The following is a 26,074-nucleotide window of genomic DNA, read 5'->3' on the forward strand; positions in this document are numbered from 1 at the left end:
GATCCGCCCTGCTGGGAAACCTGCCAACACAAACAGTGAGTTTCTGACAAATGAGAAACCCGGAGCGCGAACGTTTGAACATTTCGATTGTTGAGGAATACTTTGTATCGGAGTGGTCGCGTGTCTCACAAGAGCATTTTTTTTAAAGTCTCCGGTTTAAACCACTGTTGATTGTTGAACTGCCAGGAATACTTTGTATAGGAGTGGTCGAGTGTTTAAGGAAATACGTTTTTGAAGGTCTCAGAGAGCTGGGCGTTTTATTTAGAACAAACTGAATGAATATTAAACAGCGGGTTGAAATGAAAGTGAGGCACAAGGAAAACACCTGTCTAGTGAATACAAAACTGAATAAAAACTTTACAAATAACCAGAACTATTACATATTGAATTTAGACGTGAACAGAACTTTACATTCAAGTACAGCCACTGCATGCTGAATTCTGAAGTGAATGGAGCTTTGTAGGAACCAAATAAAAGTGTTTGACTATCACATTGTGGGAAAGCTACAAACAGCAGAAATATACATTGAAAGCAGAATGAACTGAAAGCCTGCTGTTAAATCTAAGACAGTCAAGATACTCACATGAAAACAAATTCTAAAAGAAGGGTGCAAGTGAGGCAAGGAACCCTAAGAAGAGAAGGATATTTTTTGTGATGATGAAACTAAGTCTTGGGGAAAGGAACCCTGAGACTCAAGACATTTATTGACTTGAGGACGGAGTCTAGTCTCAAGGGCCTTTTGTGCTGGAACTGTGTTACTTGGAACTTGGCGAAGGGAACCCCGAGTATTGGTTAAAACTGTATCACCTTGAAGCTAAGATAGGCCATTTTGAAACTTTTCTTGGGACTGCCTCATACTTGGGTAAAGGAGCTGAAAGGAAGCTGTGAGCTGGATGAAGCGCAGAACGTTTAGTTGAACACTGTTTCCTTTGGTTGCTGACCTCCCTACACATTGTAAAGATTAGTTATGAGGGCAAGCATAGGTTTTATACAAGACAGATTCTCATGGTGAACTCTTTGGGCCTCATCACGACCCTGGCGGTAAGTTACCGCCAGGGCCGTGACTTTACCGCCATGGCGCTAACTACGTTTACGCCATGGCGGTAAGGGGATTTACCGCCCCATTCCGACCTTGGTGGAGCGGTAAATCCCCAATCCCCATTTACCCTTCCCCATTCCCATTTTTGCCCCATAGGGCATAATGGGAGTGGGGAAGGCGTTAATTACGCCACCGTAAATTACGGTGGCGTAATTAACACCAAGTTCCCTTACCGCCATGGTTTTTTACACCCGCTAAAAGCAGGTGTAAAAACCGCCATGGCGGAAAGGGAACTCGTAATTGGCGGAAAGGGGTTGGCGCAGCTAACGCTGCCGCAAACCCCTTTCCGCCAGGGTCGTAATGAGGCCCTTTGAGTCAGACTTTCCATAATTTCATTTAGGTAGGGAAATCCCACCTTGGCAGACGGTAAGGTAAGCCTTTTACCATCCTAACGTTTAAGTTATTAAAGTGTTTTCTTTGAGAACTTTGAATCAGTGGTCTGTGTCTTGTTTCATGATGCCTTCACAGCACATTAGTTTATCTGAGCGGGCCTTCTTCAGATGGCTCTGGGCATGTGGTTTAGTGTTTGGCGGGCTGCCCCCTCCCCCTCTATCCTGCTAGACCCGATCACTGTTCTGTGATGGCACACTCCACAGGTTGTAATTGGAATGCCTAGAGAGGTGATGTATTGCCTTCAGTGTATCAAGATCAGAGGCAGAGCAGCACTGGGAAGGAGGAGGGCAGATGTGCTCTCTGAGGTGAACAGTGAACCAGTGCTGATGCCAGTGGGGAGAGAGTGGTGCGACTGATGTTCAAGGGTGAATAGCAGAGAGGAAGAGCTGGGGGACCAAATGACAGCATTTCCCAGACTCACTTCCATACAAGAGTGGACAATAAAGCAGATTTTAATTATTTTCCCACTACTGCTAGCACCCACGTAACATGTCTCATTGAAAAGAGAAAACCAAAGGCAACACAGATCTTAACAGTTGGCATCAGACCGCTGGGAGCGATGGGGGACACTGGACAAGACTGAGAGGATTGAGGGTCAGAGGATGCAATGAGAACTATAGAGTTCTGACCAACTCCACATGGAGTGTAAAGGATACAAAAGAAACCAGCTGTTTGGATACTGCAATCTGCTTTCTAGCAAATCTCTGAGGTCCACGGGACTGTGGATAGCAGGGAGGATGGAATTCCTGGAAAACAGTGTTTAGACTGCAGGTGGACTGGTTATTGGATGGGAATTTGTTAAGGAAGCAGCTGGTTCTTGAGGAATAGCAATGCTCTTACTGTTGTTGGCCAACTTGATTAGAACTTCCCTGCATTAAACTAGGTCCTCATGCATCACATTTAAATGTTAATTATTTCCAGTCTGAAATGTGGCACAGCATTAAGGGCTGGCTTTATTGTTGTGCATGGCCATTTCCAGCTTTTCTTTGATTTCTTGTGTTATTGGTTGCCGTTTCATCTTCATTTGATTTCTTTTGGATGTCTTTTATTTCATCAAATCATGACAATTACATTGCGTTTACTGTTCTAGGGGTTCTTCCTACATGTTTACCAGAACTCTCCTTTTGATAAGTGGTTGTGAATGTATGTGACTGTTGAGTTCCTGAATGTACTGTTTAACCTCCTCATTTGTTTTGCTTCTGAACAATTTCGAAATCAATTTTACATCTGATGAGTTTCAAATCTTTCTCACTTAATATGGAAGGTCCTTGACATATCCCCCCTTAGTCTTTCTTAGGGGTTCAGTTGTCATTATTCTGTTCAGGTGCTTCAGATGTTGCCATATCTGCCCTTCCTGTAACAATTCCTTATTTCTGTTCTCGGTATCATTTTTCATTTACAGCTTTGGTGTAATTTGTCTGCTAATAATTACGTTTGCTGTGCAATATTGGAGCCTGTATATTTCAATTCCTACTAATTATTGAAATTGCCCGTTTCATCTTACGCTGTGATGACTGTGCTATTATTTATTTTATTCAATTTGTGTCTCTCAGTGTAAATAAATGTTCCATTCTTCCCATAATCTACATCAAGTTATATTGTTATTCCTTTGTCGAGACAAGGGAACAGCCCAAGTGTTTCTTTGTGCTGATCACTGAAAGCAATACTAACAAAATGTCTCTACACTTGCAAACTACGGAATGAGTATTCCTTTGAAGATCTCCTATACACTCGGTAGTCCTTCAGTCTTTTTAAAAGAATGGATCCTCAGATGCCTGCCCAGAGATGAGGACTGACTGAAGCTTTTCGTGCAATCTGTGCACTTATAGGGTCTCTCTCCAGTATGGACCCTCTGGTGGTCTTTCAGAGCTGATAAGTTGATGAAGCTCTTTTTGCACTCTGTGCACGTGTAGGGTCTTTCTCCAGTATGTGTCCTGTGATGGCTTATCAGATGTGAAGAACGGCTGAAGCTTTTCTTGCACTCTGTACACTTGTAGGGTTTCTCCCCAGTATGGTTCCTCTGGTGGCTTATCAGAGCTGAGGAGTTACTGAAGCCTTTTGTGCATTCTGAGCACTTGTAGGGTTTCTCCCCTGTATGGACCCTGAGATGCTTTCTTAGAGATGACGACTGACTAAAGCTTTTACTACATTCTGTGCATTTGTATGGCTTCTCCCCAGTATGGATCCTAAGATGTGTTCTCAGAGAGGAGGAGTATCCAAAGCTTTTCTTGCATTCTTTGCATATATATGGTTTCGCCCCAGTGTGGACCCCCTGATGGTGTATTAGAGATTGGGAGTGACTAAAGCTTTTCCTGCACTCAGTGCAATTATAGGGCTTCTCCACTGTATGAATAGTCTGATGGCGGATCTGAGCTGAGAAGTGACTGAAACTTTTCCTACACTCTGTGCACTTGTAAGGCTTCCCCCCAGTATGGATCCTTTGATGTTTATACAGATTTGAGCTTTGAGTGAAGCTTTTAATACACTCAGAGCACTTGTAGGGTTTCTCCCCTGTATGGATCCTTAGATGTGTTCTCAGAGATGAGGAGTGTCTGAAACATTTCTTGCACTCTGTGCACTCATATGTCTTCTCACCAGAATGGACACTCTGATGTATGCACAGATTTGATATCTGAGTGAAGCTTTTCTCAGAATCTGTACACTTATAGGGTTGCTTCGGTGGTCTGACATTCCCCATTATCTGTAGTATTTCTCTTATTCCTCTGTTAATCATGTCTTCTTGTGTCCATTTATGTAGTCTTCATTTTGGTAGTGGCTCTTCTCTCTGTTGAAAGAAGCATACATTTCAGATGTTATTTGATGTCATCGGTCAACCTGTTGGGTATGTGCCTAGTGTAGACCTTTGAATTTGTATCCCCATTACCCACAAACCCACTGGTGATACTGAGTCTTGGGGCCTCATTACACGGATGGCGGTAAGGATTTACCGGTACCGCTAAAATACCGGTACCGGTAAATCCTTACCGCCTTACTACGAGGTCCCTTTGCGGTTTGGGGGATTTAACGCCTGCTTTTTGCAGGCGTTAAAATCCAACCCGCAAAGGGACCTCGGAGCTAATTAAGGCACCGCAAAATTGCGGTGCCGTAATTAGCACCTTCCCCATTCCCATAGAGCCCTATGAGGCAGAAATGGGAATGGGGAAGGGCAATGGTGGAAGGGGGATTTACCGCCCCTCCAACCTTGGAATGGGGCGGTAAATCCCCTTTCCACCAAGGCGGTGCCGGTATTTTACCGGCATGAGCCATGGCGCTAATAGCGCCATGGCTCACCGCCTGCCGTGTAATGAGGCCCTTGGTCTTTCTGCCCCTCAAACTAAATGCAGGAATTCAGTGGACAAATATGGCTGTACATGGAGCAAATTCTTAGAATTGTACAGCAATGGTTATTAAAGTGTTGTTTACTTATGTGTTAATGTTTGTGTTTTATCTCTACTATTTTTGGTTTTGCGGCAGCGATGCTACAACTCAGCGTGGACCCGGCCGGTTCACTGGTTCAGCCACAGAGGAGAAAATAAATAAGAAGTACAGAAGATGAATGAATATTATTAAATTCCTTCATATGCACTAGACTGATTTGGGGAAAATAAAAAAAAAATAATAGAAGGAGAAGCCATTGATGCTGGCAGAGATTAACCATTCCATTGAAAGTAAAACCATAAAAGAAACTGGCCCTCAAAACGTGAAAATAAGAAAGTGTTCCTTATGTGAAAAAAAGATTTGTGAAAATCAACAGCAAACAATACTTACCACAAGATTTCTTTTGTCCTGATGAAGGCCCCGTTGGTGATCAGAGGAGAATATCTGGGACAGACATATCTCACATTACGAGCCGAAACACAATGTGTCGATCTGTAATCTGACCAAAGAGATATGAGTCAGACGTCTGTTCTTGTTTGATGCGGTCCTTCACAAAACGACTCACTCCGCTGTACTATATATTTATTTCTAAATATCAGGAGTGAGGTTTACAATACAGATATAACGATCTGAATCACTCAGTACAGGTGCGGCGACATTTATGCTATGAGTGTATTTACTAACTTCACAGTGCGTTAAAGGTTTTTATTAATATGTGTTCTGGAACGGCCACAATATTTGAAGAAGGGATGGTACCTGTTGTGTGGAATATAAACTGTTTTATAAATACAAATTATAATATAATAGTAAATTGGTTCTTAACAAATTTCTGGTAGTGTGGAGTGGATTCTTTAACCATAGCACCAGGCAAAGCTTAAGATTATTCTATTATGTAGATAAGCGAGGGGTAGCCTGTATCCTTGTCTGGTTCATTGTATTATCTCTTCCCCCTATGATTACAGGTCCCTCAATATAAAAAAAGGCAGGAAGTACCCATAGTATATTCTATATTTTCCCCATTGTATACACTTCTTCCTGATGTCATACCTTCCCTTAATCCCCCCTTTTCTATCAATTCTCCCCATTATAGGTAAGTCAAGTTCATACCTTTGTGATACTTTTGGAAATTTACATTTAATGCAAGTCATTCTTAGGTTTATCTGACCTTCAGCATAATGCTAAAATATATTCTCTCTCTATATATATGATCATCACTATCCAGGTTTCTACTGCCTCCTTTAACCATTGTGAGAAATGTATTAATGAAAACCGTGACCTTGAAACCTGAGCCGTTGTAAAATCTAAATTATAAAGCTGTCATAAATAAATTGCTCCAAGTCTTCACACACACAGTAATAAAACACAAACATATCTACTTACTGTTTAAACTATATAGCAATTAAATACAAGCATGGCAAAGCCAATACATTTTCGATTTGTATATGTCAAGGGCAGCTTCAGATGTCACACTAACATCATCATATGCCTGGCATACTCACATATGGAAATCTATAAGCACACATTTGCACCAGCTGCCATCTGATTTATAACGCTTCCAAATAGATACATAAATACAAACATGGGCCCTCATTAGGACTCTGGCGGAAAACCATGGTGCTATTAGCACCATGGTCGATGCCGGAGTCTGCCATGGCGGAATGGGGAATTACCACCCCATTCCAAGGTTGGCGGGGCAGTAATTCCCCATGCCACCATGGCCCTTCCCCATTCCCATTTTTGCCCCAAAGGGCATAATGGGAATGGGGAAGGTGGTAAGTACGATACCGCAAATTGCGGTACCGTACTTACCTCGAGAGTCCCTTTGCGGGCCCCTACTTTAATGGCTGGTCTAGACCAGCCGTTAAGGTCGGGTCCCGCAAAGGGACCTCGTAGTAGGGCGTTAAGGGTTTAACGGCACTGACACCTTTTACGGTGCTGTTAGCCCCTTAACGCCAGGGTCCTAATGAGGGCCCAAGTCTTCACGGGTGTTCAGGAGAGCAGTTTCTGTGCCTCTGGTAGCTCTGAACTGGTGGTCATGGAGGCAACCAACAGATTCAGTATGTAGATTAAGATGGGAGATGGCCAGCTTTTCCAAAGGACTGATGGAGATCGGGGCGATAGTTAGCCAGAGAGGTAGGATCGGCCGAGGGTTCTTTAGTAGGCGGTGCACAAGAGAGTGCTTAAGGGGGAGGGGAAAGTTCCAGCGGCAAAGGAGTGATTGCAGAAATTAGCCAAGGCTGGAGCAAGGGTGCCGATGTGGTCCTTGATGGTTCTGGATGAGCAGGGGAGAACCTGATTTGACAAGACTTTCATAGATCGGAGTTGTCTAGAAACATTGTCAGGGGTAAACGGGAAAGGAGGAGAAGGAGGAGGAGGAGGAGGAGGTGCGGCCTCAGACGGGCCAGGAGTGGCAGAGGAAGAGAAAGAGTAGATAGAGGAAGAGAGGGTGGACAGTATGTCCTGAGTTTTAGTAGTGAAATGAGAGACCAAGGCTGTGCAGAGGGCCAGGGAGAGAACAGGAGAGGTAGAGATTGCTGCAGGATAGGCCAGATCCTTGCAGATTTTGAAAGGTTCCACCGAGTTGTTAGATAACAAAGAAGGCACTGCCTGTACACGCTTACCTGGAGTCTGCTTGTGTGTTCTCCACTTCACATTGCTTAGCACAAGCATCAAACCATCTCCAAAGTCCTACTCCTTAGTGACCTCAACTTAGTTGTATCCGAGCCAAATGACAAAGATGCCACCTCAGTGGCTTGCTCCTTAACCTCACTGGGATTAACACAGCATGTCTCACCAGCTAGGGCGCTCTCTTGACTAGATTGCTGACCATAATTGCTCTGCAGAGAACATAGTCGGTTCATGGAGTGTTGTTTGCATGTCTGAGTGAATTTCATTTACTTACTGGCATTTGAAGAACTTCAGTCACCCTTGCATTTGTTATTTGACCTAGTTTCATTAGCATCCTTTAAAGTTTATGTTAGTCAGATAGCCTTATTTTTGATTTGCTGTTGATGTACTAGTTGGGAACTTGCTACGGCTCACTAAGAGTCCTCCCATACACGTTTTACGTGTGTTTATTTCCTCTTTGCGCTCTCGCCATCGCGCATCCAATCAGCCTCTATTTGTAGTTCTTTCGAACTACAAGTCCCAAGCTTTGCCTCACTCTTAAGGACCTCGGCGGCGCGTCAGCGCCGGCGCGTTACGTGGGCCGGATAGTGCCGGTTTGTATCCGGAGTGGGGACGTTGTAGCTGCTTCTTCATGTCACTGTCTACTTCTCGCTCATTAAGGTAAACCCTGCATTCTTGTGCTACTTCCTTCATCCCTGCGTTCATTGCTCCACCTGCTTAACCATGTGTCCTATTCCTAAAGGTCGCGTGGCAGGACTTGAACACTCGGGCACTAATGACCTTATTGTCACACTCTCCCCTAATAAAGATTCTCCTACGCAGTCTCTCTCTGCAGCACTTCTCAACACCAGCTCGCCGATGTCTCATTGAGTTGAGGTTGAGGATCTGCTCACACAGACTGGCTTCAATCTGATGGCAGTCACTGAGTCATGGCTCAATGACTCCACCTCCAATGAGGCCACTGTGGCCACCCCCCCAGGATATGTTTTACTTCGATCTGACCGTCAGGTTACTAAAGGTGGAGGGGTTGCCCTCCTTTTGAGAGACACCCTCCAATACCACTTATGTCCACACGATTCTCAGGATGAATGTGAATCTCTGCTCACCAAAATAAAGATCTCCAACACCATCTCACTTACTATTATTCTTATTTATCGACCACCTCGTAACTTACCCCTTTTCGAAGAACAACTGTTACATATTTTGAACAATCTTATTACTAATAAAGGCTGTCGTTCTTCTAGGCAACTTTAATGTATGGGCCAATGATTCATCTGATAAAACCGCTCAGTCACTGCTTGCTGCTTTATCCTGTATTGGTTTTAGTCAGCTGCTCACTGAACCCACACATGTTGGTGGTCATATTCTTGACTGGGTTTTGTTTCATGAAATTCAAGCCTCCACTCCCTCCGTTTTACCATGTCCTTGGTCCGACCATTCGCTACTTAATTTTACTGTCACTCTCCCTACCGTATCGGTCAGAGTTTACGCCATACCCAGACTTTCCACTGTCACCAGATCTTTCAAAAAGCTAACCCCTGAAAGATTATCTCATGAACTCTCTAACAGGCTGGGTAATCTGTGCAATTTTGACAACTCAATTAATCTGTCTGAACACCTTACAAACACTCTACACTCTATTATAGAGGAACTCGCTCCTTTGAGTACTAGATTTGTCAAACCTGAAACCCTTAATAAACACTGGTTTAGTGATGAAATCCTCTCACTCAGACATCTACGACGCTCTGCTGAACGTGCATGGAGATAACTTCCCTCTCCTGATTCACTCGCCTTTTATAAAAACTCTGTTAAAACATTCATATCTGCTGTGATCAAGGCAAAAGCCACCTATTATAATAATCGCATACAACAAGCCAAATCCAGATCCAATGAACCTTTTTCCATCCTTCAAGAATTTAATGCTAACACTCACAAGGCAGGCTCCTCAGGATGATGCCTGGTGTCAAACCATTCATGTCACCTTCACTGATAAAATTGCCTCACATCTTGAAGCTAGTACCTCTACTTAATCAATGCTTCTGTTATTCCCTACTCTCATCATCCCAATCCTACACCCGTTCACTCATCTGAACAATCCTTCTATGCTCAAACTACCCATGTCTACTCACCCAGTAGTTTACCCAGTGATTATATCCCTCACTCCTCCCCAGAGACACATCCTAACTCCGATACCACAATACCTTCGTTTTCTTTTACCCCTTGCACAGTATCCGGAGTAACTGCCATCATCCATAAAATGAAGCCTACCTCTTGTAAAGGCGATGCCTGTCCTTCCAGGTTGCTGGTACAATGCCTCGACATTATTAGTCCTTGGATCACCAAGTTGATCAATCAGTCTTCCACAGAGGGTCAAGTACCAACTAATCTTAAGGAGGCCTGGATCATGCCCCTGCTCAAGAAAGCTAATCTTGATCCCCTCCTGGCTAAACACTATCGTCCTATCACCAACGTGCCCTTCCTTCTGAAGGTCATGGACCGAGTCGCCTATCTTCAGTTACAGAAATTTATTGACGATAATACCATTCTTGGGCCTCGTCAGTCTGGTTATCGTGCCTGTCACGGCACTGAAACGGCCATGTTGGATTTAAAATCAAATCTTGGATGCATCATCGATCAGGGTCATCTGGCGCTACTGATATTGTTGGATCTCTCTGCGGCGTTCGACTTAGTCGGCCACGCGCTCCTGGCATCTGGGCTACAATCACTTGTTGGTTGCTCAAATCTCTCCACACAATGGCTAGTCTCTTTTCTTGGTCCTCGTAATGCTCGCATCATCATCCAAAGTGCCTCCTCCATACCCTCCTTGCTCACACGTGGTGTACCCTAGGGTTTCTCCCTATCCCCCACTTTGTTCAACATCTATATTCTCCCCCTGCTTCGCATGCTCGACGATCTGGGTGTCCTTTATACCAACTACGCTGACGACACCCAGGTCGTCCTTGAATTGTCTGGCTCCTACCCACAGACTCCAAGGCCATCTCGGCCATCTACTCTGTCATCCATTCATTGATGAGTACGAACTTCATGGCTCTGAATGCCGATAAAACTGAGCTTCTCATTGCAGGTTCAAGTCACATGTTAAAAAATCTGTCTAAGGAATATGACTCATTTGCCATTGCCAATGTATCTATTCCAGTGGCACGTAGCATCAAGACTCTTGGTGTCACCATTGATGCCGAGCTCTCAATGCACCAACATGTTGCTAAAACCAGGGCATCTTGTTGCTGGATTAACAAGCAACTCTGTGCAATGCGTCCTTTTCTCTCGGTCAGCAATATGTCTCTTATCATCTGCCCTTGTTAATTCCAGTTTAGACTACTGCAACAGTCTCCTAGCATATACGTCTACTGCCAATATCACTGCTCTCCAGACAACTCAAAACGACTCAGACCGAGCTGTGCTTGGTCTGGCAAGGCACTCTTCAATCACTGATGCCAGGAAGAAGTTGCACTGGCTGCCTATCAAGCATAGGGTATCCTTTAAGATACTCACTCACACCTTCAAATGTTTGATTGGTTCTGCACCCATCTATCTTACCCAGTGTATTCATCGCTACGTCCCCGGCCGTTCACTCAGGTCCACCAAGCAAGCCATGCTCACTCAGCCACGTTTTCGCTCAGTCAAGTTTGGCAAAACTATCTTCAGTGTCTCAGCCCCTACTCTCTGGAACGCTCTTCCTCTTCACCTTAAGAGCTCCTCCTCACTAATTGAGTTCAAGAAAAATCTCAAGACCCACCTTTTCAATGCTCCTTAACTCTCTGTTACATAGTTTCCTCCTGAGATGTCCGCCTTTCAACTGTCTTGTTTAGTCTTGTCTCACTTGTTTTATGTGCGCCGTGAGCACTTCGGGAGATTTGGCGCGTTATCAAGAATTAAAATAAATAAATAAATGGTGATCTCTCCTAAACACTGGACTGACCATCACACCATCTCCTTCTATATACCCACCACCCCGCCCTCACCCCCTCCACATACCCCTTACCACCAGCTCTCACAGGATGTTCTCTGAACCTCATCAAAGAAATCCTCCTTCCTCTCCCAGCTGCTAACCTAACCCCTCCCTTCTCCAAGCCTCCTTGCCATCCAACCCAATGGACCTTGTCAACATCTATAATACCATCATTCTCTCCGCCATAGACACCATTGCACCTCTTAAACTTCGTAAAGTTAAACCAAGCACTCACGTGAGAGCCAAACGTGCTCTCGAAATGCATCTGGTGCAAACCACCCTCCCCCACCAAAAAATCTCCTCATCCTCTCCAGGAAATACAGAAAAACCATCCTCAACGAAAAAGCCTCGCCACTCTCTAACAGAATCCTTAAAGAGCAGTCCCATTCTCGCAAGCTTTTCTACATTCTCAGAGAACACGAAAATCCCTTGTGTCCCCAGTTCCAACTGCCTCAAAGATGAATCCTGGTGCCAAAACATTCAGGATGCCCTCTCGAACAAAGATGTCTCCCTCCAAGAAGACAATCAAGATTAAGCTATCTATCCTGATCACTAAACCCACTACGACTGACCCTCTCCATCCCCCAGCCCTCAGTCATCCACCTTTCACACACAAACCCTTTACCTTCCGCCCTATCTCTGTATCGGAAGCCTCTATTCTGATCGCTGGCTTGAAACCATAACGCTGCCAAGAGGACATTTCCGTAGATCCCCTCATTAAGGATTGCACAGAAGCCCTTATCCCCAATATTGCCTACTTTATCAACTCCTCCTTCACCACCAGCGTTGTACCTATAATGCTAAAGGAAGCAGTGATATCCCCACTCGTCAAGAAAACCTTCCATTACCACTGTCCCCTTCCTCCTAAAAATCCTTGACTGTGCTGTCTACATGCAAATTCAAGTCTACCTGGTACTCCACTATATTCTCAGCCCGAGACAGTCTGGTTTTCGTCCTGTCCCTGGTACCGAATCAGCCCTACTTGTCTTAAAATAATAACTTGATATCCGTTACTCAGGCAACCTTGCCCTCCTCCTCCTCCTCTTGGACCGGTCCGCTGCCTTTGACTTGGTGAACCACCAAACTCTTTGTCACCATATCACCACAGCTCCCAACTTTGGCCCATTTGCTGTCCAGTGGATTGCCTCCTTGCTCGTAGAGCGATCTGCTGAGTCTATGCTGGTAATGCAGCCACCCAGCCCTCTCCCGTCCCTGTGTCCCTCCCACCTTATACAATGTGTAAACCAAACCTCTCTTCAATCACCTTGACTCCTTGGGAATCTCATTCACCAACTATGCTGACGATATGCAGATCTTCATCCCCATCTCAGGCGACTAAACACAAGAGCCCAGAAGATCAACGCTATGTATGACATTATCTAAGCCTGGATGGCCTCCCACCAACTCTGTCCGAATGATGACAAAACGGAAGTCCTGACTGTCGCCCCCCGCCCCACTGCCTCGCCAAACTTGACTGCGTCCCACTCCTTTAACATGGATGCCTGTACCATCACAGTTTATTCGAATGTTAAAACACTTGGCGTCTACCGAGATTCTAGCCTCAACATGACCCGGCACGTCACCTACATCGCTTCTTCAGCGGCCCACACCACCAAGCCTCTAAACGCCACCAAATATCTTCTCTCTCCACAAGACCGCCTTACTATCGCAAGAGCCACCATCGGCTCGACTACTGCAACTCCCTCCTGGCTGGCACCTCAGAACACAACCTTCATAAACTTCAGACAATCCAAAACAATGCAATCCGAGCGACATTGAACCTCACCAAACGTGATAATTTAAATTGTGATTGGTTATTTAGAACATGCTTAATACCCAGAGGTTTCTAAGCGTGGACTTTGGGATTAAACCTGTGTTGCTCCATGTCGTCTTGCTTCCAAGATGAGCGTGTTGCCCCTGAGCTACACCCCCCACCAAGACCCTATGTGGCAACCCATAGAAGAGAAGCACACTGGCTTCCAGTCAAAGAGTATATAAACTTTAAAATTCTCTCAATCACGCATCAGTGCCTCTCCAACACTTACCTTTCACAAAACAAACACTCATCTACCAGACCTACAATAACTCTCTACAGCCATAGACTGACTACACCTCACTACAAATGCATAAGAGCTGGAGGCTCTAGCTTGCTAGTGATGACTGCCTGCCTCTGGTACAAACCCACCCACCCCCACATTCGCTCTGAACCCTCCTATTGGCCGTTCAGGAAACTAGTCAAGACTACCCCTTTTCAATAACTCTCATTTGTCTTTACGCTGGGGCTTTTCACCATGTGCCATATAACCTTTTGCGCCTTCCCCACCGCCCCCACCTTTCCCTCCTCCCTCTCCTCTTTCCCCTCTCTGTAACTTAAGCCTTGATGCCTGTGGGTTTTGTGCGCTGTAGAAATGTATTAATAAATAAATAGGCGACAAGGATTTCCCGAACCTGCGCAGGGGCCTGATGTGGGGGGGTGCAGCGATCGCTTTTCCAATAGCAATACTTTACAGGACTGCATTAAAAGTATGGTGGTGCGGGAGAAAACAGCAGCAAAGCAGTGGTAACCTTGTTATCACTGCATTACCTCCGCATTACCGCACCGCTGTACTACAACTCTGGTACTGAGGCAGAGAAAAAACCTCCAGCAGAATAGTAGAGGTAATTCTGCTGACTTAAAGCCAAAACAATTCAAAATTGGCAGAATAGCTGCCAGCAGTAAATCCGCCGAAATCCCCATGAAGTCCTATGGACTCCATAAATGGTCCTAACACCACCATACCACCACGTGTAATCTGGCGCTAATTCCGCCCGACCAAGTGGCGGTACCAGCAATTCCATTTGGCAGTATTCTGGCGGATCTACCACCAGAATACTGTCAAACATGTAATGAGGTCTTTTATGCTCATTACAAAAAGTATTTTGAGATTGGGTAGTACTATTATTAGATCTTCGTCAGATGACGCTGCTCTGATGGTTACTGATTTGAAAATATCAGTGTATCTTTGTGGGTAGAAGCAGGGGGTAGGCTTCCATATGTTCATAGTTTCCCGTTTATGGTTGGGCACATTTATATATTTTAGGGAGCAAACATGGGTGGTGTGTATGCCTCCAAGCTGTAAGGCTGGTTTTGAGTAGGTCTCGTCACTCCTGTGAATTGAATGTGGATAGTGAGTAGAGGCACAGAAATACTGCTCATCATGTTCTGTGTGGCAATTATCCATCCAGAAATGGGGCCTTTTAACTACTCCATTAAAGTGGCATGCGGACTCCTATTGGCACATTCCTTTTAGCTGCCATTATTACATTGGCAACTATTGAATCCTGTCTGAATTCTTTGCCAGCTAAATAAAATATGATATGCAATATTTGCTTTTTGTAATACACAAGTGGTTTTTTTCCAACGGCATAAAAAGCATTCTGCATTGTATCTGAGCAGTGTCGATAAATTAATAGCTGCAACTAAACCTATTGTTTATACTGAGCATACATGCTATTGTGTGCATACAGGTAGCTCTGAACAGCAGTACTTTTGCTAGGTACTGGCCCTCATTACGATACCGGCGCTAAACCATGGCGCTATTAGCACCATGGTTGGTGCTGGTATCGTAATGTGTCCGCCATGGTGAAATGGGGAAATACCGCCCCATTCCAAGGTTGGCGGGGCGGTATTTCCCCATTTCCCCATGGTATGGTATGGTATTGCGGTACCATACTTACCGCGAAGGTCCCTTTGCGGGTCCCTACTTTAACGGCTGGTCTAGACCAGCCGTTAAGGTCGGGTCCCGCAAAGGGACCTCGTAATTAGGCGATAATGGGTTAACGGCGCCGCAGCCTTTTACGGCGCCGTTAACCCATTAGCGCCAGGGTCGTAATGAGGGCCACTGTGTCAGAACTTGAAGTCTTGGACAGGTTGATGAGCTCCCTTCATAATCACATATAAAATATTTGTTTTTCTGCCCTATATCTTTGGGGAAAATACTGTAAGAGGCACCTTCTACACTGTTTTGCAAAGACTTGCCAAGGTTAGGAAGGGGACATTCCCTCCAAAATTCTCTTCAGAGATGATGGCTCTCTAACTTTGCATGCTCACAAAGTGCCTTACCTCGTTGGTCAGTTGCGCACTTGGAAATTAATGTGTGCATGAAAGCGAACCATTTCTGCACATGTTCTCCCACCCACTCCCTCAGGACCCTTCCATTCTGGTGCCCATAGAAGGGCCATCACTTTTGGATCCCGACTCTGGGGGTGGACAAGCAAGGGAGTATTACCTGAGTGGAGGGTAACAGTGATTGGGAGGGGCAAGACATGGTATTTCCCCAGTCCTGAAAACACCTTAATCTACTCTCAATCAGCTTTTTTGGGGTGTTTGCAATCTCACCTCATCTCCTCCCTCCCCATTTCCATCAAACACTAAGACGAGGAGGAGACGACTAAGATCAGTAAAGATTACCCATAAGAATAACATAGGGAGAATAAGGGAAACCTACCCTAGAAAGAACTCAGGTTGTCCCACTAATAGATTTGAGCAGAGTCTGGCACTCCACAGTAACTACTCACACCTGACTCCACTTGACAGTTTGGTTCACTATAAAAAGGTGTGGTCATGCACACAAGAATGAGCTGGGGATGCAGTCCAGACCAAGAGAGCCCAGAAGCAGAGTAAGCAGGAGATGCAGACTGGAGAAATAGGATGGCATGCAGAGACGCTGGCCCGGTGTGTGTGGGCTGCAGTGTGGCAAGGAAACCAGAGAAGCGCTGCCTGCATTCTGCAGGGCAGGTCCAGGAAATTGCATGTTCCCTTGGGGCCAGTGCCGACCCCAATAGTGACTGAGGATCAGGTGGTGCGACCCTGACCTCAACCCCACCCTTCAAGGAGGATCCGCCTCTCGAGGTGACGCTACCCAGTAAATTTCATGGGGATTGTGAGAAAATCGGGAGCATGCATTTGGGATAAGAGTGGAGTGGGAGAAAGGCATGAACAGTAGAATCGTAAAGAAAAGAAAGTATTAAAAGTTGAAAGTGTGCTAGAACCCAGAGTGAAGCAGAAAGCGGAAAAGGCTGAGCGGGAAGCAGAAAACCTAGAGTAAGGCAGAAAGAGTGAAGGCTAACAACATAGCTGTAAAAAGAAAAGCAAAGCAACGTTGATGGGAAAGGAAAGCAAGCAAAAGTCAGATCGAGGCAGAAGATAAGAGAAAGTGGAAAGAAGCACAGGGGTGCGAGTGGTCCATAACAGAAAGAGAGAGGGCACGAGAGGAGTACAAGTGTGCACTGAAAGGAAACAAAGTGCAAATGTTCACGTACAGACAGGAAGAAACAAGAGGGTGCAGGAAGCATCTGAAGAGAAACAAAAGGGGTCATGAAACGAAACAAAGAGAAGGTCACAAGGGTTCTAGTGACCGTGCCTAGGAAAAGTAAAGAGCCTGGCATTTTTGAAAGCATTTGATTCTACCACATGAAAAGATAGTATAGGGGAAACGTTGGCAAGAAGGAATAGGCACATCCTATAACATGGAGTTCGTGTTTTGAATTGAAGGAGCCTGAATCTGGGGAAGGGTGCCCTGAGAAAGTAAGAAAGAACTGTGAGCTGTTAAATTGTGTGTTTGAAAGCTGGACGAGGCCTAAAGCTTGGGGAAAGGACCCTGAGAGGCCTATCAAGGAAAACCTCCTGACAATAGTGACTTTGGGCCTCATTACGAGGAAGGCGGTAGAGGGTTAACAGCGCCGGTAGAGCTGCCGGCGCTGTTAACCCTCTACCGCCTCATTACGAGGTCTGCTTGCGGGTCCCGCTAAGGATGTCTGGTAAAACCAGGCGTCCTTAGCGAGACCTGCTAGCAGACCAGGATGCTAACAACGGGCCCGTCATTAGCGGGCCCGCTGTTAGCATCCTCCCCATTCCCATTGAGCCCCACGGGGGCTCAAATGGGAATGGGGATGTACTGGGTCGGGGTTCCTGGAATGGGGCAATACTAGGCCCTCCAAGGTCGGAAGGGCCCAGTATTTCCCCATTCCAGGAACCTGGACCTGGTATTGGGGTAGCCATGCAGCTAAAAGCACATGGCTACCTCCATACTCGTAATGAGGCCCTTTGTGTTTAAGTGCAATATATGTATTTATTGGGCATTTGTAAGGCGCTTATACATCAAGTAAAGTGGGCCTCATTACAAGTTTGGCAGTAGACTTGCCGGTAAAACCGGCAGGCTGCCGCCAAACTAGCAATTTTTTACGGCGTCCGCAAATGGGCAATTACCGGGTCATTACAGCCCTGCCGGACCCGATAATTGCCCATTTGCGGGTGCCGGAAAAAAAGATGCTCCCCATTCCCATTCAGCCCCACATGCTGTGCTCGCGGGTGCCTTTCTGCCCGCCAGGTCTGACCTGGCGGGCAGAAAGGCACCCGCGAGCACAACTCGTAGTTTGCCAGTCCGAGAACTACGGTACCGGCATGCTCACCGGTACCGTATTTCCTGGACCGGCAAACTTATGATGAGGCCCATTGTGTTTTAAAGGTTGAAAAGGGGCCCAAGCTTGTGCACAGGAACCCTAAGAGGCCCAACCAAGTTGGAAACTATTAGTTGTGTAGAACTGATTAAAGCGTGGGGAAGACAACCCTGAGAAGCTTACAAAGGGAACTGTGAAATGATTATTCTATGGTGTTTTTTAAACTTGAATTAGCTGAAGCTTGGGGGAGGGAATCCCAAGGAACTTAAAAACATTGACGGTAGTAGGGATAAATACGAGGGAACTGTGGACAAGGTCTTACGAACAGCCCTGTTGTTTGAACTCGTTTGTGTGACCAAGCAGCACCCAGTGAGAAGCCCACCTGAAACCAACCTTGGAAAGACTTCCTATCACTTGTTTGTATAGAGTGAGGGCAAGCATAGGTTTAGACACAGACATATTTTTACTTTGGACTATTAGACAACGACAGCCATTAGAAATATCAGTTAATTACCCTTCAGTTATAGACAGTCAGGCATTATGCCAACCCTCTCTTGATACCATGCCTGTCTCACAGAAGATTGACTAGGAGCAATGAAATGTACTGGTAAGTAATCTGGGCCATCTCATTACCTCCATGTCCCTCTTCCTCATCCCAGTACAGAAAGTGAGGTGTCCAACCTCCCCAGAAACCCTATTGCTATTTCTTTTCCACTGTGTCCCCACGCCTCCCCAGAAGATACAATCTCCATGCCCCCGAAACCAACCTCATTCATAAAATGTACTGCCACTGGCAGGGTCTTAAAGGGATACTCTAGTAAAAAATTTTATTTCAAAAATAGATAGGCCACATTAAAAAAAAAAATACTAGCATCCTCCGTTTTAAAACTTCCTATGTAAAATTTTGAGCTATTCAAGCTCAAAATTCGAAAAAGCAAGCACAGGGGGGCCGCCATTTTGTGAAATGGAGGCCCTCCTGTGCTGGCTTTTGCGGCACTAATGAAGGAAAAGCCAGCCAGCTGTAGTAAACAAAGTCTACCGCTGGGTGGCTTTCCCTTCATTAGTGCCGGGACTCGGAGGACGCGGACCGGAGACCAGAGCAGGAAAGCTGCAGCTGAATCTCGGTAAGTGCTATTTATTTTTTTTACAAAAAATAAGCACTAGCTGCGTTTTTTTTCTAAGTTTTCCGGGCTGGAGGAGCCCGGAAAACTTAGAAATAAAACCGCAGCTTTAAAAACGTTGTATTTATGTTTGCGGTCGCTTTTGAAGCGACCGCAAACTTAAATACAACGTTATTGTGTTGGAAAACGCTGCGGTTTTAAAACCGCAGCGTTTTCCAACACAACCGCGTGTGTTTCTGCCTGCTGTGGCTATCACTTTGGGTCTCCGGTGCTCCCAGGAGCCCCGGAGACCCAAAGTGAAAGCCACAGCAGGCAGAAACACACGCGGTTATGTTTACATGCCGCGTAGTGTTTCTACCTGCAGCTGATTTCCCATTTGGGGCTCTCGGGCTCCCCGTGGGGAGCCCGAGAGCCCCAAATGGGAAATGCTACGTTGTCTGCCTGAATCTTCTTTTCCATTTGGGGCTCTCGGGCTCCCCGTGGGGAGCCGAGAGCCCCAAATGGAAAAGCAGATTCAGGCAGACACAACACGGTTGTTTTCTGCAATGCCGCGTTGTGTCTGCCTGAATCTGCTTTTCCATTTGGGCCTCTCGGGCTCCGGGAGCCCGAGAGCCCCAAATGGAAAAGCAGATTCAGGCAGACACAACACGGTTGTGTTGGAAAACGCTGCGGTTTTAAAACCGCAGCGTTTTCCAACACAAGGGGCCTCATTACAACTCAGGCGGTAAGGGGTTTACGGCAGCGTTAACAGCGCCGACCCTTACCGCCTGATTACGAGGTCCCCTAGCGCCATGGTGCTTTTAACACCTGCTTTTAGCAGGTGTTAAAATCCATGGCGCTAAGGGACCATGGAGTTAATTACGCCACCGTAATTTACGGTGGCGTAATTAACGCCTTCCCCACTCCCATTATGCCCTATGGGGCAAAAATGGGAATGGGGAAGGGTAAATGGGGATTGGGGACTTACCGCCCCGCCTAGGTCGGAATGGGGCGGTAAGTCCGCCAACCACCATGGCGTAAACGTGGTTTACGCCATGGTGGTAAAGTCACGGCCCAGGCGGTAACTTACCGCCTGGGTCGTAATGAGGCCCAATAACGTTGTATTTATGTTTGCGGTCGCAAGCGACCGCAAACATAAATACAACGTTTTTAAAGCTGCGGTTTTATTTCTAAGTTTTCCGGGCTCCTCCAGCCCGGAAAACTTAGAAAAAAAAACGCAGCTAGTGCTTATTTTTTGTAAAAAAAATAAATAGCACCTACCGAGATTCAGCTGCAGCTTTCCTGCTCTGGTCTCCGGTCCGCGTCCTCCGAGTCCCGGCACTAATGAAGGGAAAGCCACCCAGCGGTAGACTTTGTTTACTACAGCTGGCTGGCTTTTCCTTCATTAGTGCCGCAAAAGCCAGCACAGGAGGGCCTCCATTTCACAAAATGGCGGCGCCCTTGTGCTTGCTTTTGAGCTTAAATATCTCAAAATTTTACATAGGAAGTTTTAAAACGGAGGATGCTAGTATTTTTTTTTTAATGTGGCCTATCTATTTTTGAAATACATTTTTTTACTAGAGTATCCCTTTAACCTTCCGATGGATCCTCTTCGTGCTTAGCTGGGGGCAGGGGCGATAATGTTCTTCTTGTCGGGGCACGGTCATGCCACGGGTCAGCGCTGGTGCTGGCTCCCATGGCACCTGCAGAGTGAGGGGTCCGGATTGAGCATGGTTGAAGCCCCGTCCCTGCAAAGCTCTGGATGCCGGCTCGCCTTGTCGGTGGCAGCCCTGTGGTATGATCTGCTGAGCTCCGTCTGCTTCCGGGGTTTGGGAATGCCAGGGGGGAGAGCCCCCGGGAGCGGCTGCTCTTCCTGCAGATGTTGCTCCCCAGTTCCTTGCATTGTAGGGTAAGGAGCTGGGTGTGGCTAGAGCTTTTTTTGCTTGTTCGTTTCTCAGCGGCTGCTGCTCGCAACCTAAAAAAAAAGAAAGGTATTGATACGAAAGGTGGACCGGCTTTGCACCGGAGGGGCACTTGCTCTTTCCAATGAGGATCTTGCTTGCCAGAGCCACTTCCGGTTGGGCGGTTGGCAGGCTCTGTTGGTATTTATTGATTTGTGCTCGTCCCCTGAAAGGTGATGGAAAAAGCTGGCTGGATTTTCTGTAAAGTCTCTGATGCAGAATTTCCAGAGGGCCATTTGGGAGCAGGGGAGGTCTCATGCCAAGCTTCAGTCCTCTCTCACCTCCACAGAAGCATCCTCTTCTTCTTGTTCCTCTGACTTTTTGGTTTCGCTGAACTCCCGGGACAAGGCCCAGAGGGGGAGGTATGTTGACAAAGATTTGCGGTCCAACGTTCTGATCCAGGTTGCTCATTATATGGGGTTTGTGTAGCCAGACCCCTTACCTGTGGATGCCTCCTCTGGGATCTACGGCACCAATTTAAAATCAAATCTAAAAACTGGTCTGCTGCTATTGATAACGGTTAAAGATGAACTAATTTATGAGTGGCGGGAGCCGGCGAGGGTCTTGGTTACTCGCTTCCTGGCCAAGTTATATCCTTTGTAGAGGGGAGGTGAAGCTGCTGCATCAGATTGTCCAAGTTGACACTATTCTCCAGAGTTTGGTGAGTCATTCTTCTATGGCACCTGAGGCGATCAAGGATGCCACAGACAGAAAAGCGGATAGGGCCTTGAGTAAGGCTTATGGCGGTGCCCATTTAGTCATGAAGGCAGTGATGTATTCCTCCTACACTGCTGAGACTGCTCTAGGGGGTCCAAGGGCTGTATCAAGGGCCATAATGGAGGGTTCTGACCCACCCCTCTTCTGAACACCGTTAATGCGCATGTGGAATTCTTCTCAGACTTGGCATGCAACAGTTTCAAGGCTTTTGCCATGGCCATGGGGTCCATCAACGTGGGCAGGCGGCATCTTCACCTCAAGGATTGGTATATGGATTCCCATCAGAAAGCTCTCACTCTGAAGAGTCCATAGTTTGTTATATTATGTTATTATAATAAGATATTATAAAAAACAGATCACCACTCACTGTTTAATGACCATAGAATTGCGTCATATCTAGTAATAGTGTCAATCATGTTTATCACAGCCGAAAGTTATTTGCCAGTCAATGAAATCACTCCGACTTATTCTGAAGCCACTTCCCATGGCGCCTCGAAGTACCACAGACTGATGCCGCTTCTTGCAGTGCCTTTTCTCTGACGTCACTTATGTTGGTGTGAACATGTATGCAAATGAGGGTCCTGCATCTAGAATGGTCCCACAGTGTTTTGTGCTGTGTGTGTTAAAATGCCATCTGCCACTAATTTACCCCAACAGTGGATGGGAGAGGGGGGGTGGGTGGGGGGGGGGGGGGCACGGAATGACCACTATATGGGACCGCGCGCACTGCAGGCTGATTTCAATGGCTACCACTTCTAATTCTAAAGCCTCTTGCAAAACCACTTTGTAAAGTTGCCACCCTACCCCCACCGCTGCCTCATTCACCTGCTGCACCGGTCCCTGCCCCCAACACTCGGGCGATCTCCCTGGGGGGATCTCACAGCAGAATCCTGGGCAGCCACAGAAAGGGCGGGGGGGGGGGCGCACATGCGGGTCTCCTCCACCAGGAAGCGGGAGAAACGGGGCAAAACCACATCCAAGGCCACAAAGAAGCGCCGAAAAGCGGAAAGGGATGGGGAATAACCCCAGCAACCCCGACCGGAAGAGACGGGAAATGGGGAGCGGCCATCAGAAGCCACAAAGCTAAGGCTTCCGGCGAAAACAAAGGAAATGACGCGCCGGCCTTACTGTAACTTCCGCATGCGCGCGCGCGCTCACATCACGAGCCAGGTGGGCATGCGCACGGAGTTCCAGCCCGAGTGCCGGCGCATGCTTACGTCACACATCGAATGAGCATGCGCATTGAGTGCCATCTCGGGTCAAGCGCTTGGTCACACTAATCACCGAATGAGCATGCGCATTGAGTGCCATCTCGGGTCGGGCACATGCTCACGCGAATCAGCGAATGAGCATGCGCATTGAGTGCCATCTCGGGTCGGGCGCTTGGTCACACTAATCACTAGTTCAGCATGCGCATTGAGAGCTATCCCAAGTGCCGGCGCATGCTCAGTAGCAGCATCTAATTACTGCTCACGTTCACTATTAGATGGGTGGAGGTTGCACAAGAGTTTTCTTAATCCTTCACTTGGCATTTATCATCAGTGTTCTTTGGTGAATTAATGACAGTTTTTTTATTTAGTGCATATGCCCCGATTACTTACCAATAATCGACAGAATTGTGAATATTAGCATGGTGTGGTGTGCTGCCAATTGTTAGCGGTCTCCGATGGGCCGCCTCCGTGAGCCCCCCACCCCCTGTGGTAATGAGACACAGGGACGGAGATGTTGTCGGTGTGGGCTCCCCGGTGAACTGACTTCACCAGGAGCCGCCCCGTTTATTTAAACTGGCACGCGACGGAGTTGACGTCACTCCGTCGCGTGCGTACCCTTAAAGGGGCAACGCCACACTCCTCCTTTTCCATAACAACAAATTGGAAATAGGAGTACTTAACTAGCACACATCTATGACACATATCACTCTATAAGTTTCAACAAAAACCCCCATTTATTGACAGCCACCCCGGATCCGCCGTGTGTACCTGTCATGGCCTGACCATTAGTCCCCGGTCAGCCTCCAAGCTCAGTCCATAACATAATCACTGAGACGGGCAGGTTTCCCACGCCCTGATCTCAGGGGGTACCTCCTGCCACCGTCCCTGGCTGGTGTTCCTGGACTGGGTCCGCCTCGAGCCGGCGATTCCACTACGGCGCGTTCTCCCCCACCTTCATCCAGAGCGCCTTCACTTTCTCGGTTGTCCGGGTTGTCCACTCTGGGGTCACCAATCTTCCTGAAGAACGACGCATTCCTGGTTACCGATGAAGTTCCATCCGATGCAGTCACCATTGACCCCTTGACAGCTACCACGTCCAGGGGGGCGGGTTCATACGTGAGAGACAGTTTTCCATGAGGGTGACGATTTCTTACCAGCACCTCATCCCCCAACGCGATGTGTGGGGGTCTGAGCCCCCTCCGGATGTTCTCCATCTGTGTCCTGACCTGTCTGTCCTCTTCCACCTGCTCATTGTCGATGACGGCGGGGTCTCTGTCCCCCACCTCCGGTATGACATCCCTCGGGCACCGCTGGAATAGTGCTTCTGCCGGAGCCACCCCCGTAGACGAATGAGGGGTGGTGCGGTACCCTCGTAGGAATACGTACAGAGCCCTCTGCAAACACTCCCCTTTTCCATGGGCAATGCGGAACACCTTGTTGAGGGTGCGCATCATTCGCTCGGCCTCCCCGTTGGCGCGGGGCCACAGCGGGGTGACCCGCCGGTGTTGAATTCCATACTCTTTCATGAGCTCTGCGAAACTCTCCCCCTGGAATGGGGCTCCGTTGTCCGAGCACAGCACAGAGGGGAGGCCATGAGTGGCAAAGATCTTCTCCAGCGCCACCACCACGTTCTCAAACGCCACTGAGTCTATAAACTCAACTTCCGGGTACCTCGACCACTCGTCTACCACCACTAGAAAATGCGTGCCTCTGGATGTAGACCCAGAGTCGGCGTGCACCACTTCCCATGGTCGAGTCCCGCGGGGCATTGCTTCAATGGACGGTTCCTTCTGGGCCGGGGCCGCCGCCTGACACCACACACAAGAGGCCACGAACTCCTCCACCTTCCGCTCCAACTCAGGAAACCACACCTTCTGACGGAGGCGAGCTTTCGTTTTGGGGGCCCCTTCATGACCTTGGTGCGCCAGCGCGATGACCTGTGCCACTTTGGCCTGGGGCACTACGATCCTTTCCCCTCTTAGCAGTAGCCCCGACTCGGAGAATGTTAGTTCCTCTCTCACTCTCCACAACTGCTCGAGAGTGACCCTGGCCTCACATGTTCTTCGCTCCACCGCCTCCAGCACTGTCTTCCAGGCACCCTTCTGCATGGCCTCCTTCAGGATGGAGAAACACTCGTCGCTTTTCGAAGCCGCCTCAAGTTCCTCCACCTGCATGGAGTTTGGTGTCGCAGTCTCTATGACCAGGCAGACGTGTTCGTCGGCCTCCTCCGCCGACGCCGACACCTGCGAGTCGTTCCTGGGGTGTCGAGATAGGTAGTCCGCCGCATTGTTGGCACCGGGACGATAGGTCAATGACACCCCATACTCCAGCAGGGCGAGCATCCAACGCTCAATCCTCACTGGCGGGCGAGATGACGAGCCCGCCATGATCGGCAACAGCGGCTTGTGGTCAGTGACTACGGTCACGGGACGCCCCAGAATGTAGAGGCGGAAGTGCCGACAGCCCCACAGCACCGCCAGGGCCTCCCTCTCGATTTGAGAGTAACGTTGCTCAGTGTCAGACAGGGCCTTGCTGGCGTATGCTATTGGCCGGACCTCCTGGTCTTTTCCCACTTGCGTGAGCACTGCCCCTAGCCCATATGGGCTGGCGTCCACCACGATCTCCGTCTGCAGGCTCGGGTCAAAGAATGCCATGGTGTCATGCGCCGCTAACGCCCCTCGAATATCGTCAAACGCCGCCTGTTCCAGAGGGCCCCACTGCCAGGTGGTGTCCTTCTTGGTGAGCGACCTCAGGGGCTCAGAGCGGGATGCGAGATTTCTGATGAAACGGCCGCAGTAAGTAACCATCCCCAGAAAACTCCTCACCTCCGCGACATTTTCGGGCGGGCGCGCCTCCTTGATGTCTCTCACTTTGCGGGGATCTGGTGACACCCCATCCGCCTTGAATACGAACCCAAAGAATTCGATCTCCGTCTTCAGAAATTCGCACTTTTCCTTGTGTAAAGTGAGGCCCAGCAGCCGTAGCCGTTCAAAAGTCTTGGACAGGCGTGACAGATGCTCCGTTTCCGATTTGGCGTACACTAGGATATCATCGCTGATATTAAGGACGCCCTCCAGATCCGCCAGTGCACCTCTTATTATGTTTTGAAAAACCTCCGCTGCCGAGGACACCCCAAAGCTTAGTCTTTTATATCGATAGAGACCCCGATGTATGGTAAA

The 26,074-nt window shown here is 47.7% G+C and overlaps 1 protein-coding gene across 1 annotated transcript in view; it reads right to left on the reverse strand.

Moving 5' to 3' along the window:
• Nucleotides 1-1,399: 1,399 nt before the first annotated feature.
• The window catches only part of LOC138528729 (zinc finger protein 271-like), a 507,619-nt gene continuing 482,944 nt past the window's right edge, over nt 1,400-26,074 (reverse strand). Inside the window, exon 4 of the mRNA XM_069640597.1 lies at nt 1,400-4,014. Coding sequence (XP_069496698.1) covers nt 3,216-4,014 — 799 coding nt within the window. The 3' untranslated portion in view covers nt 1,400-3,215. The remainder of the gene's footprint in view (nt 4,015-26,074) is intronic.

This window comes from Ambystoma mexicanum, chromosome 7q, assembly GCF_040938575.1.
Source record: "Ambystoma mexicanum isolate Mex_15411 chromosome 7q, UKY_AmexF1_1, whole genome shotgun sequence".
NCBI classification, from domain to species: Eukaryota; Metazoa; Chordata; class Amphibia; order Caudata; family Ambystomatidae; genus Ambystoma; species Ambystoma mexicanum.